This window comes from Aptenodytes patagonicus, chromosome Z (genome assembly GCF_965638725.1).
Source record: "Aptenodytes patagonicus chromosome Z, bAptPat1.pri.cur, whole genome shotgun sequence".
Classification (NCBI taxonomy): domain Eukaryota; kingdom Metazoa; phylum Chordata; class Aves; order Sphenisciformes; family Spheniscidae; genus Aptenodytes; species Aptenodytes patagonicus.
In genome coordinates this window covers 85,050,782-85,064,852 of record NC_134982.1, presented here as the reverse complement: position 1 = coordinate 85,064,852, position 14,071 = coordinate 85,050,782, and the positions used below count along the sequence as shown (strand labels likewise).

The 14,071-nt window shown below is 36.0% G+C and overlaps 1 protein-coding gene across 2 annotated transcripts in view; it reads left to right on the top strand.

The window, feature by feature from the left end:
- The window catches only part of TMEM161B (transmembrane protein 161B), a 43,659-nt gene extending 35,996 nt beyond the window's left edge, over nucleotides 1-7,663 (top strand). For both annotated transcript variants that reach the window (XM_076362399.1, XM_076362398.1), the window contains 4 exons: nucleotides 2,649-2,762; nucleotides 3,876-4,050; nucleotides 6,238-6,334; nucleotides 7,209-7,663. In XM_076362399.1, the coding sequence (XP_076218514.1) occupies nucleotides 2,649-2,762; nucleotides 3,876-4,050; nucleotides 6,238-6,334; nucleotides 7,209-7,486 (664 nt within the window). In that variant the 3' untranslated portion in view covers nucleotides 7,487-7,663. The remainder of the gene's footprint in view (nucleotides 1-2,648; nucleotides 2,763-3,875; nucleotides 4,051-6,237; nucleotides 6,335-7,208) is intronic.
- Nucleotides 7,664-14,071: the final 6,408 nt, after the last annotated feature.

The following is a 14,071-nucleotide window of genomic DNA, read 5'->3' as shown; positions in this document are numbered from 1 at the left end:
CATAGATCTTGACCTTTGATGTTTAATACATGTTAATGACAGCACAGGCCATTGCCATCATTTAGTCTGGTCACTTTCCTAAGAGAACCGTTTTATTTTCTGATACGAAAATTATTTATGTTCAAGCTGCATTTTTTTTTTCTTTTCCCCCAGAAATGCCCAGCTAAAAAATTAATCTGTGTTTAAAGTGGGTCCTTCACTCTTGGTAAATTTATAACCAAGTACTCTGTGTTACGCTTGCACTCATCATAGTTGAATGCATCCAGATACAGCTGCAAGCTATTGGCTTGCTGTATCTGCTGTTAAGTTTCTATGTGCAGACTGTGACTGAGTCACTTCCTAATCTGTTCTTTTCAGCTAAATGAAGTAAACTGCTTAGTTTTTAATTTTTATGGTTCTCAATATTTTAAAATTTCTTGTGCCTTATCTGTAAGTATCCTCTAATTTTCCAACATCTTCCTTGATCTGTGGATGTGAGATCCTAGGCAGAAATATAAAATCTCTGAAACAGAAATTTATTAATCAAGAACTAAAAGGGTAATTAATATCCACTAGAATGAGGTTGTGAAAAATAAATCTTCTCTAACTTAATGTTTAGAGGGTATTGGAACTAGTTGATAACTGTGCAACACCAAGCAATTTGCTTTCAAAAGTCTACCAATACTTCGACTATTCAACTGGAACAATATAAAAATTACATTAAATGGATTAAAACTTGGTCAGATATCAGTGTAATTAGGTAATGCAATTATAAACAAAGAATCATTGTCAAGTGATAGGGTCTAATTGGCCTGAAGAGATGGTATTTGGCCTTAGTGATGTGTTTTTTATGAGTGAGTAGATCATTATTGACTGTTTGCAGTTGTTTGTCAGTGACTAAAGGGGAGTAGTAAGTGAGGATGATTTGTCACTGATACAAAGCTCTCTAATTTGGGTGCAGGAAAACAATGCCTTTCTCTGCAGTCAAATACATGGTCTACTTTTGGGGGGCAGGGGGAAACAAAACCAAAACAAACCCCCCCCAGATCCCCAAAGCTGCCCAAAAAAACCACCAGCCCCCAAGCTCCCCCCAAAAACAACAAAAACCCCCCTCCCAAAAACAAAAAAAAAACAAGAAAAAAAATAAAGGGGACAAGCTCCTTTTCCCATTCCATTACAGAATGGGAGACTTAACTTACAGGGAATACTGACCAGAAAAAAAAAAAAAGTAAAGGTTAATGATTAACTACCACTTCACTAATATGTTCAAAATGATTAATGATAGCTGATTTGATTTTTTTTTTTTTCTTTAGCAGCAGTATCCTTCCCTGCATATATTTTGGAGTCTTCTTAATCAATTTGTACCATTTTCATAAACAGTCCCTCATTTTCCAGAGCCTGCTTCAAGAGTCTTTCAACCTTTCTCCCTGTACTCAAATAAACAGAAAGGGATTCTTGCCACCCTTTGGCACGTTCCAGTCCATTAACTCAGTAGGATGTCTTAAATAAGTAGAATCTCAGGTAAAATGCTTTCACAAGTTACTAAAATTCTTTGGACTGTTCCTTGATGCTGTCGTGTTCCCTAGCAACGCTGAATAACTAGCAGTGCTTATTTCTTCATCTGAAACCAATGATTTAAGCGTGTGTGTGATGACACCTTCTGAAACATGCAGACATTTTAATGGTTTTAGGAAGCTTGATATTTTGAAATCAGTAAGGTCTTGTGTTCTTCAGAATAACTTGATTACCTCGTTTTTTCTGGAGTGTAGAAGACTCTGGTTGGAGGTGGAAGTGTAGACAAGCTGGTTCTGTTAGTGAGGAAGCATTGCACTAGCAAAACCACCAGATCTGCAGCACTGAACTTTTCAACTGTTTTCATTTCAATTTAGTGATGAAAAATGATTTGGATATGGGGTTCAGAAATGAAGAAGGATATTAATTTCAGGGAAAAAAAAAAATCCAGAAAACTATCTCCTCTTTTTAAATTCTGCTGTACAAAAGGGTACTACCTCTACATTAACTGTGCAGTTTCGTACAATGCTTTTAAAATGGAATAGCTGTGCTGGCTTTTTTTTTTTTGTCCGAGTATCTTTAATTGAATGTAAGTACCAAGTTTCATTTAGTCAAGGTATGTAAGTAGAAATCTTCATTAAACTGGGAAATCTGACCTCTCAGAACTGCTTCCCCTGGTCTGTATAGATAATGGAAGTTAATCTGAGTACTTTTTTAATAAAGCAAAAAAATAGTAGTATAGCAGCATATTTCCCATAATTATCCATCTGAGATGCTGACTCTCTAGGTTAAAACTGTAATAGCTAGTGCAATTTGGTGTTATGCCATCGTATGGAAATTTTCAACAACTGTCTTTTGCTATAGTGTGGCATAATGCAGGTAGCTCCTTTGGTTAGATTGCTTGGAATAAATCAAGGTTTCAGATATTCTAAGAACATTTTTTTAAGCCACAAAGAGTGTGATTTCACAGTATGTAATATTACTGATTTGTTGAAACGCGAGTCATACCTATAAAATAGGGAAATAATTTTCTTCTTTACCTTTCTTCCAACTATTTTAAAATTTGGATTTCTCCTTTTGAATCTGTACCACCAGTTTCAACAGTATGGTAATTGTTTGTATTTAATAACTTCTCCCCTTTTTTTTTCTTCTTTCAGAACATTGCTACATATAAACTTCTTGGCACCTTTATTTACGGTTCTACTGTGGGTGAAACCAATCACTAAGGACTACATTATGAACCCACCTTTGGGCAAAGAGAGCGTCCCTTTGTAAGAATCCCTTTAAAAATTCTTTCTGGGGTATTGAGAACAAAACCATAAGTCTAAGTAGTGCCCTGTGAAAGTCATAGAAACGTGAAAGACTTAAAATTTAATAGCATCTGCTGTCAAAGGTATTGTGGAAGTTGCAGAAGAGCTTCTGTTATTTTGGAAGAACGAGAATTAGTCGCAGTGTTGAATGGTAAGGTGGTCGTTCCCAAAAAGCTGCTACCTTCTGGCATCTCCTTGGCAGTGATGGGTTGTTCTTCCTAGGGGTGGAATACCACCTCACTGCCAACTTCTGGAACCTTGTATCTTACATATTGGTGTAGGAAAGGAGTGGTTTCACTGAAGGCAGTCAAGATACATTGGCATGAGAACTGACCTAAGCAATTTGTCTTAAGATCTGTGTCTAGGTGAAGTGCATATGGAATTGATAGCTAAAATATTTAAAATGTAAAAAAGGAAAGAATTTTCAGGAAGAGTGGTATCTGAAATAAATACTGTATAAATAGCATAGGTGATTGCCATTGTCACTATTAGTCTAGATAATTCAAAATAGCAGTATTCAAATAGACTTGAAACAGACATGATTGGCTGACACTTTTATTGCTTTCTAGGCCTAAGATATTCTAAGGTGATTCTGTGACCACTGAACTATTACATAGAACATTGCACATATACATATTTTGTGCTTCCATTTTGTTCCTCAGTTTATCTTAAAATGAGGGCTGTGCTGTAACAGGGTATCTAAGGCAACTGAAGTACACACTCGCTATCTAGAACTGTGTGTCTCAAAACCTGTAATTATCTGAGTGAGCTTGTCTTTTAGTGTCCTGTCTTCATTACTCAGAATTTAAGCATTTAAGAGCTGTTTGTGTTTACAGGCAAATGGATACTAATTTGGATCTAATGCTGCAATAGGGCTACTAAGAAGTAGCAGTAGAGAGGGAAGCAGAGGGCAAACGTGAATATTACTTGCACATGAACTTCATAACTGTAGATTGTGTGTTAAGTATTTTTGACAATATGCTGCAAGATTTCTTTACAGATGATACAAACAAATAACTGTAGCAGTAGGTGACCTTTGGAAAACAGCGTTACCCTTTTTTTTTTAATCCACAGAATGTCAGAAGATACATTTGACACCATGAGGTTGTGGATTATAATCCTGTTGTGTGTTTTACGGTTGGCTATGATGCGTCATCATTTACAGGCCTATCTGAATTTAGCTCAGAAAAGTGTGGATCAGATGAAAAAGGAAGCTGGCAGAATAAGTATGGTTGATTTACAGAAAATGGTAAGTATGGTGTCACTGAGGTTAGGTATTTGGAGTGGTCTGTCTGTACAAATGCTTTTTTTCCAGTTTGTTATGTCTTCTTTGGCACCAGAGCTGAAATCTGAATGAAGCTTCCTAAAGTATATCTCCTATAAAAATAGCACCATTACAGAGAAATTCTGTAAACCTAATTATGCAGAGATGTATCATCCATATTATGCAGATGGCTTGTCTAAAGTTATTTGGAAGTTGTTATAAAAGATCCTTTCATGAATTGTTCTTTACAATTATGATGTGTTTCTGTTCAGCGTGAATAGATCTTGCAGAGTGCAGAGGGTGAGTGGTGATCTCTAGCTACAACATGGGGAAAAAAAAGTTGAATTTAGATAGGAGGGTAAAATACTGTTACCTAATCCCAACTATGATTTTTAAATTGAGGCAAAATTTAAGATAAAGTGGTTATATTTTGGGATAAAATGAGACATGTTTAATTCTGTCAGACCACTCTCAAGTGCACTAGCCTAGTTACAAAACTGTCTGCCCATCTTGTTACTGTGGCAAAGGAAAAAATTATTTATTTATTTAAAAAGAAAAGTAATAAAACATACCATCAACAAACTGAGGAGGTAGAAATTCGTAAGCTTGTTGTAAAATGGTGTTTTGTGTTGCCTGCAAAATAGACTTACATTTCCAGTGTTGCATGATAGTGCTGCCTGATGATCTTGCGGAGTTGGGGTGCATTGCAGGAGGAATATTGAAGTATGCCGTAAGACAAAGATTCCTCTCTTAGGATTGTCACTGTTACTTGTAATCTTGTCCTTGGCTTCACTGAGATTCTGAAGGTCATAAGTGAACTATGCAGTAGTTATTTACAAACAAAGTGGCTAGCAGTTTGCTTCAGAAAACAGGTTAGGAAATACAGGTAGCAGCAACTGGTTAGGACAGAACTGTGCTGATTGCTGTGAATGCATAATTTCAGTTCTGGGAGCTTTCATCCTACCTATAAAACAATAATGTCTTCTCTATGCTGTGTTTCCTAAATTAGTTTATGCAGTATCTCCATATCTCCTCTTTGAGGCGGCCCTAGCCACTAAATGAAGTCCTGTCTTGTTTTGCTAGCCATGTCTGCTTTATTTTCTTCTGGAACTTCTGCCAGTAAAGTCTTTTCTATCTGTCATCCTACAGTGATCATTACTTTTTAATTTGTTATTTTTATCATATTCCATCAATTATCTTACAATATTTTTTGTCTCATGCTTTTTCTTCTGTCAGTGTCTTACTACTTTTTCTTCTCATGTTAGTTTTTTTGATGCTTGCTGATCACGAAGCCCTTTGAGGTTTTAGAGGTATTCCCAAAAATGTCATGTCTGCCTTCATCTTTTTTGCCACCATGTATTCTGTTCTTTTCTAAAATCCAGTCAGCTTTATTTCATTTCTTGCTTGCTATTGATTTTATGACTTTTTTCCTTCTTTATTTGGTCTAGTCTTTTAGGTCAATAGCTTATATAAAATAGGTAATGTAACAATCTTGAGAAAGATGGAACAGATTGGGAGCAGGGGGAGGGATAAATCTGAGTGGATTTCAATGAACCATAATGTATACCTGAAATAAAGACCATTTAAATGCTGTTATTGATCAACTACTAATGAAAAAACATCTTGTCATTGTTTTTAAAATACTGGTGTTTCACAGCTAGACATCTTAAAAATATTTTGCTTTTGAGAAGGGACTGCAATAGTAACCAAACTGTCATTTCCTTTTTATGAGGCTTTGGACTGTGACTACTACTTCATTTTTTAAATGGGATTTAGTTTGTAAATCACTGGGGACTTAAAAAATTAAACATATATTTAGCTTTGATTCTGGTATATTGAAATAGAAATCTTTGAATGATGACGTGCAGTTTGCAGAAGCAAAATTGATTCTGTTTGTTTTAACAGAACTGATGCTTTTAGTTATTTCCTTTCAGCACTTCCTCTCAGATTTGTAAATGTCCTGAAACTAGAGTTCATTAGAGGGATTTCTTCATTAGGTCTTTTGAAGACAATATGTCACATGCCAAGAAGTGCTAGAAAACTTTTAAAACTGCTTAAAATACATAACTACTGGGTTTTTTTTTAATAAATTGCTTGGTTTTTGTAGACATGTTCATAAAGGTTTGCTTTGATCAGCCAGAACTCATGAATTACTCTCTTCTGTTTTCCCAGGTGGCTCGGGTATTCTATTATCTTTGTGTAATTGCACTGCAGTATGTTGCACCATTGGTAATGCTCCTTCACACAACTCTGCTCTTGAAAACACTAGGTAGGCAAAATTGGATCGACAAAAATGTGTTCTGTTCTACACAGGGCTCTTATATTTTCAGATTACTAAAGAGAACTAGAATGAATGGGTACTTGCAATACAGAAATACATTGTAGTTCCCTGCAATTTAAAACAATGATGTGTGGCTTTTAAGCAGTCCTCTTCTGTTGCTGCTTTTGACATCTTTCAATTATCTGCTAATTTGTTTATTTCTGAGAAACTGTGTAATACAACCAATTAAGCTGTTTACTTCTGTTGAAATATTTGTCTTTTAAAAGGTATTTTAAAAGTGAGTTGTATAAAGCATTGTTGATTTAACTGTATGAGCATCTGTTAATGTTTTTTCAGCTTTTCAATCTTAAGTAGGCTTTTTGAATGGAAATTGTGAGATACGGGGTTCATTTCATTATTGGGAGATCTGATGTCACTCTGGGTTGTTGTGGGTTGTTTTTTTTCTTTTTCTTTCTTTCTTGTGAGGGATGTCTTTCACAGCCTGCCATGCAGTTGTGGCATTCTTTTTGCAAAATGTCAACGGAAAGAGATAGGCTTTGTTAGGCTGTGATTCATCCCATTCTGGAGTAGACATCTACATCTGGTGGGATGAATCATACCCAGCACTGACAGGGGTCCCAAGGCAACTGCGTCACATGTAGGTGTTAAGATGTCAAAAGGTAAGATGAATCCTACCCTAATAGCTTACTAGTATGATCAGGAAGCCATGCAGATGAATACAGTTAGTATTTATTAAGTTATAAAGACTACAATTTTTTTGTGTGTGTGTGAAAAATACATATAAGATGATCTATAGAGTGATAGAAATAATAGAACTTGAATTTATTTCTACAAAAATCTGTTACTCGTTTCTTTTTAACAGGTAATTATTCTTGGGGTATCTACCCGGAATTGAATTCTGACACTCCAGTAGAAAACAGTCTGCTTCCCAGTTCAGTTTATTCTGAGTCTCCACCTGCTGATGGAAAGGTGAAAGTAACTGTAGTACAAATTACAATGGCTTTGGGAAGCCTAAAGAATATTTTCACTCCTCTCCTGTTCCGGGGACTCCTGTCTTTCCTCACCTGGTGGATTGCTGCTTGCCTCTTTTCTACAAGCCTTTTTGGGCTTTTCTATCACCAGTACCTGACTGTGGCATGAACAGGTCAACTGACAAAGCAAGTGTGAGGTCAAATACTAGATACAAACCCAGGTACCCAAGAGGAGACGAAGAGAAAAGAAGAAAACTATATATGAAGAGAAAACATATCAGAATTTTTTTTAAACACTTCCTCTGTGTTCTCAGGGTGAATATTCTTATAAAGTTTAAAATCGCAACTGGGTTTGTTATTTTTGTTACCCAAATGGTAGGTAACTAATTGAATTATAGTATCGGGACTGACTGACGTTATTGTGTGGCAGATGGTGGTGAGCGTGCTGAAAAGATACGACCTCTGAGTATCTTGGTTTCCGTAAACAGCAAGCCAACCTCAAAACTTTGTGTTTTAAGCATCAACAGTCAGTGACTGAACTGTGTTAGAAGGGTACTGGTTATAGTGATGGTGGCTGCCTATCGATTAAATCTTGAAACTGAGCCATACAATGGAAGGAGAGAGGGGATTTAACAAAAAAAAATTCTGTTGGATAGCTATCGATCACTTTTCTCCATGAAAAATGAAATAATCCAACAGGACAAAAAAGATACTGTATATTACAGTAAGGAAAGTTGTATAAAATTTAAATTTAACAGGAATAGATGTATGGACCTGACAGGTATTGCTGCCTAAATATTTTGCAGGAATGCTTGTGCAGTAAGAGGGGAGTTATAAAAAATATATTATTTCAGTCCCTGCAGTCATTTTGAAGTAATGGCCATCTGTATTGGTGCTAATATTGATCCACAGATTCCATCTGGATCTTTTAAATTCCTTCTTTTCAGGTAATAGATAAATTCCATTGAATTCACAAAATAATAGAAGTAGATTACTGACACCAATCAAACATTTCAAAACAAAACCGTTTGATCCTGCTGGCTGAGAGTTTATGTATCTGTGTAATGTACATATAAATATATATTATATATTAAATATATAATATATATGAAGTTATAAAGTATGGAAACTTTATTTTAAATTACTGAATGTATCTTACAGGGCCATGGGAGAGGGATGTATGTGTATCTAGTAATTTCAAGATCCCTTTTGAAATGAAAATTAAATTTTTTTTTTTTTAAAGTACAGTTGAAAGGGCTATTTGTTTTTGGTGCCTCTTCAAAGGTACTTAGCTATACTAAAGAACTTACGCTCTTTTGGAAGAAAAGATCTACTTAAACTGTTAATCTTGAAATTTCTGCTCTGTCAGATCATTGTATTTTGCCACTCTAATCTGTGTTAACTTGGCCGTATAGTAACAACCAATATCTCTTGGCTTCAGAAATAGATTTTCTGTATAATAAAACAGCTATAGTAAGGAGGAGCAAAGCATTAACTTTACAAGTTTTGCTTAACTGGAGGGATAGATTCCAAGTATAAAACCATTGTAAAGCAAAGTAGAATGACAATTTTTCAGATGTTTTGTGTAATTGCAAAACATGAATGGGAATTTATATGCAGTAGCATTTTTAAAAAGTTAATATTACACTTCGCAGAGGTCAGTGGGTTTTTTAACTAATACTAGCTGGTTTTATGTTACTGTTCTTTTCTCTTGAATTTGTGTACAGCTTTGGCATATAATAAGCATTTACAAATGGAAAAGCTTAACTAAATACTTAATATGTAGCAAACCTACCATATGGGAAAATGAACTGTCAATGGATGCAGAAAATCAAGAATTTAAGCTGGTGATAAACTGTCTTACTATGTTGAATGCCTTTTAAGTTATTTATTAGTTTATTAAATTGCATTTACTGATACTAGAGAGAGATTTATGTACACCAGCTAGTACCTCCCGCATGCCTTTGGGATGTTTGAGAACACCTTGCATGATTCTACCGGTTTCATTGTAGTACAGTATTTCAGTGCTACTGGTGCTGCAAGCTTTGTTTTTTTCACACCAACTTTTCGTAACTGACGGGGACAAAGGCTTAATTGTGTGATTTGGCCTAAGGAGAAATATTTGACTTCATAGATTCAGATCTTGAAACATTCCTATGTCTTTCAGATGAATAGAATGACAAAATATGACAGGTCCAGCAATACTGGACTCACTTTCTACTAGTTCAAGAGGTATTATTACTAATAGAATCAATAGGGCCAGCTTTTAAGTTATAGGTAGGTATCCAATGTTAATGTTTAATTCAGGAAAATAAAACAATATAGTCCAGTTTGATTCTGATGGTGAAGGTGGCCGAAGAAGCTCACTATATAGGAGATGTAACCTGTTGTTGCAATCTGAAGGACAGGAATAAACTTTGGATTTTGGAGAAGACTTCAAAATAATGTTAAGTAACAGAGTCTCTGTTGGCATAGCTATTTATTCTGAAAGCTCGTAGATAAAAGTGAACTGTGGTTGTATAATATTGCATTCAGCAAAGGTAATTGTGTGTGTGGCTGAGCTTCGCAGAGCTTTTGGTAAGAGCTTACTCTGTCTTATTCTTCAGATGTCACACTGATCACAGTGAAAAATAGGCACCTGGGTGTTGCTAACGTTAAGATCAAAGCTTCTGGCCATTGCTGTTTTATTGTTCCGCAGAACTGAATGGTTGACCTTCTGGTCAGCAGTCTGATCTGAGTGGGAGATGGTCTTTCTTTGGATCCGTTTAATCCTTACATGAGTCTAGAAGGCTTATTAAAAACTAAAATATAGCAATAAACGCCTTTGAAATGTGAGGCGACAGTGAAACTAGAGGGAGCGTATTGCTATGGTTGTGAGCGATGCTTTCTACAACTACATGATATGCTCAAAAGTGACTTTTAAAGTGAAATAGCAACCATGATAGTCCTGACTTCCATGTATATTATGTAGGCTTCAAAGGAGTATCTGCTCACTACTTTAGTACCTTTAAAACGGCGTCTGGCAAATGCTTTTTTTTTTCATGGAGACCTTTATCAGCACCTGGGGGGGGAGGGGAGGCGAAAGCATCTTGCAGACATGGAAAAGCAGGTAAAACATGACTGAAAGGTTAGTAGTTTTTATTCAGGATTCTTAAACATTTTGTCTTGCTTTTTGCCCACTACCTACTTAATTTCCGAGAGATTTTTAGAAGGAAAGGTGCCTTTGACAAAGAATCAATGTTTGTTTGTTTCTTTCTTTCTTCCTCAATTCAGATCTCCCTTTCTCACTCCAGTAATGTGACTTGTTAGCTTGACTTTTTTCCTATCCACAGCTTTTTCCCTACATTCCCTACCCAGAGCTGACTGGACTAAATTAGTTCAGGATTGTATTTTGATTTTTATTGTTTTAGTTTAAGTTAATCTATTTTTGAAGGATTAGTTCCTTTAAATAGTTTAAATAACTTTGCATTCCAGCTGAAATATGAACAAACTTGTTAATGATTGTTTAAACACTTATTATGGAAGCCCCTTTAGACAAAGTATTAAGATAGTGATAAATCCAAGTCTTCCAGCAAGTTCAGGGAAGTCCAAACATAACACTTGGGCTATTTCTGAGCTTAGAGAAGTTGATTAGGAAAAGGAGAATAGATTATAACAAGCCTATTCTTCCACTTGGCTGGCGATGTTCTCAGGCAGCACTTGTCCTCTTTTGATACCTTCTCACGCTATACAATTTGCCAGGTTTTGAGGTATTTTTAGCTGCACAGTTTTTTCCTCCTCCACGCTTCTCTTGCGTAAGAATCAACGGATAAAGTAATGGGGGAAAACCAGGTAGTATCAGAACAAGAGAACGTCCTTGTACAGAAGGACATGCTTTAGAAAATTCATTTCTATGGCAGTTGTTCTTCTCCTCCTTTGAGTCACAAGTACTGGAAGATGTGTGAATAGAGACGCGTGCTTACCTGGGTTGTAAAGTCAAACTCCCCTGCGAACAAAAATGCCACCGAGGTACATCAACCCAACAAGTAGGTAGCATAACCTCAGTCTATAAAACGGTTAGCGAGTACAGAAATTTCAACGAACTTCAAAGAAACAATTAAAAATTTTGTACTTTGTCATGGTAACTGCAGCTAAGTGGTAATAGAGGTCTTGGATGTACTGTGTAGAAAATGTAAAGTATCTGATCTTAAAGCTGTTGGAAGGCTCTGCAAGGTAAAAGGCCTTATGCCTCTTTATTCTCAAAGGCCTGTATTTTCCTTTTGAACATTAGCGTGTTTCTCCAGAGAAGATTTTGAACAGTTTTTAAATGCTACGCTTCATGCTTTGTCACATGACACAATTTGCGCATTTATTTGTTAGCCACAAAATCCCCAGACTTAACCCCACAGTTCATTTTGTCACTACAAAGTTTTAGTTAAGATTGAAAAATTAAGTGCACAGTGACAATGGAAATGAATGAAAATGAAGCCAAAGAAAATTGTGTGTTTTCTTGGAGAGATCTTTCTGTAATGGCTGAGCAAAATCTTAACAGAGGAAGGGAACAGCAGGTCACTTGTATCCTAAATCAAATATTAAATGTGAATGTTTACTATTATGAGTAAATAAGACTGTTATTTTCAGCATCTGCAGCCTAAGTCCTAAATCCCAGATGGTAAACTAAGAGCAATATTTTGACCTCACTGATTCTTACTCTAACGAGCATCTAGGCAACAAGTATTGAAGCCAAACGCCTGATCTAGTTAAGCAAGCTGATGCAGAGTAGTCAGTCTGTGCTTCGGAGTGATTTTTGCGCAACTTCCTCCTTAGAAAAGTCTGCCCTGCTTTGTGGCTTTGGCAGTGCATGCACTGAAAGGGATGGCATGTCTAATCTCCGCTCCTAATACTAGACTGAAAGGTCTTCCTCCTCTGGGGGAGAGATCGTGAGGCCAAGATGTTACTTCAAGGCTGCTTTTACTGACATCTGTATATGCTGCACTTAACTTTTCCAAGTCTCTCACTGTGGACTGCCAGGAGAGTGATGCTGCACTGGACATCGTTTTGCATGCCAGTGTATATGTATTTTTATAACTTTGATTTCAGTGGCGTTTTTAATGGAAATTATTTTTAATCCTGGTACCATGGATCATAGTTTCATTTTTTTTAATTAATATCGGTGCCTGCAAATAGAAGTCAAATACTTCTACGCTAAATTTTTTTTTAAAACTTGATGTCCAGACTGAAGTATTAACAAGTATGCAGTTTTATATTGAATTGTGGAATCCACCTGTAAATACCAAACTTTCCCCCTATGTGATCACGCATCAGTCAAGAATCCTTAGTCGGATTTGCAGCATTTCTCTCAGCAACATGCTATCCGTATGACTCTGCTATTTATAAAACAAACACACACCTCAGTAGTGTTTTGAGAGTAGCTTTTTACAAACTCCTTAGCAGTAGGCCATTTCTATTTATTTTATGATGCTGCTAAGTATTTTTTAAAACCTGGCTTAAAATACCTTGTGCTTAAAGTCAACCTTGTTCTCTTTTCCTCTGTTCATTGTAAGTTTGCTTCCCGTATATGTTCTAAGCTTCAAGAATGCATATTTATAGTATTTTTGACAAAAACCTAGGACAAAGAAAAACGCACCAAAAAATTTTATTTCGTAAGTACAGTTCATACCCATGTCATGACGTGCCAACAAACAGTTCTAAATTTTCCTGTCTTCAATCATTCCTTTGTCCCGTTGTTAACAATCTTGCACATTTTCAGTATGTAAGGTTTTCTAGGAAGAGTACATGCGGGGAAATACTCTGTAATAGCAATCACAGGAAACTTTGTCAGATGTTTCAGTCTTCCCATTTCTGTGAGCAAATATTAATGTAAAGATGCTATTAAATAATTTAAGCCTAAAATTTCTCATAAGGTAGACTTGTTACAAATTGCACAGGGAACATCCTCCAAGTTGTAAATATTTTACTTTGAATATGTCTCTTTGTTGCTGGGATCACACATAAATTCAGTGTTGTTGTTTTGTTCTGTTAATGGTCTTTTTTTTTCTTTTTAAGTGAAAAGCACATAATACTTCCTACCCTAGAACAAACCTAAGAACAAAAGACTACCCTCCCTTCATTTCAGTATTTGCCAAATGGGAAAGACTCTGATGTTATTTATGTAAATTCTAGCTTCTACTCTATCCCAGCTGAAACCAGGACACTCTTACTGCTAAATTACTGTTAAAATACGATTTTTATAGTTACAGCTTTACAAGTATTAAGACTGTCATGCTTCACAGTGTAGATGGTGTCGAACGGTTGTTGCATTATATTGACCTGTCCTGACTGGTGTTGCGTTAACCTGCTGTTTCAAAACAAATTGTCTCGTTTGCTTTATGCTTTAGAGGTTCATCGGGATCTGTGAACAGGAGAGCGCAGCACATGTTGGAAAAGCTGGGGAGTTGCTCTGTTTTGGGTTGGGGTTTTGTGGGCATTTGTTGGGTTTGGTTGTTTTTTTTTTTTTTTAAGTGGGTGTGGATAATACTTAGGTACAATTACTACAAATAATAAACAACCTACAGTAACATTGCATTCTTTCTGTACCCTGTAGACTAAAGTGCCTAAACGTGGGTGGTCTGTGGAAGACATGCTTTAAATTTCTTCTGTGTACCTTTGTAGTTATTTTGCTACATAATAGAAGGTTAACTTTTGGAAAGAAAATGCAAGGACTGCTCGCCCTAAAAATGGGGTTTGCTATAAAATTGTTGTTTCTTCACAGGTT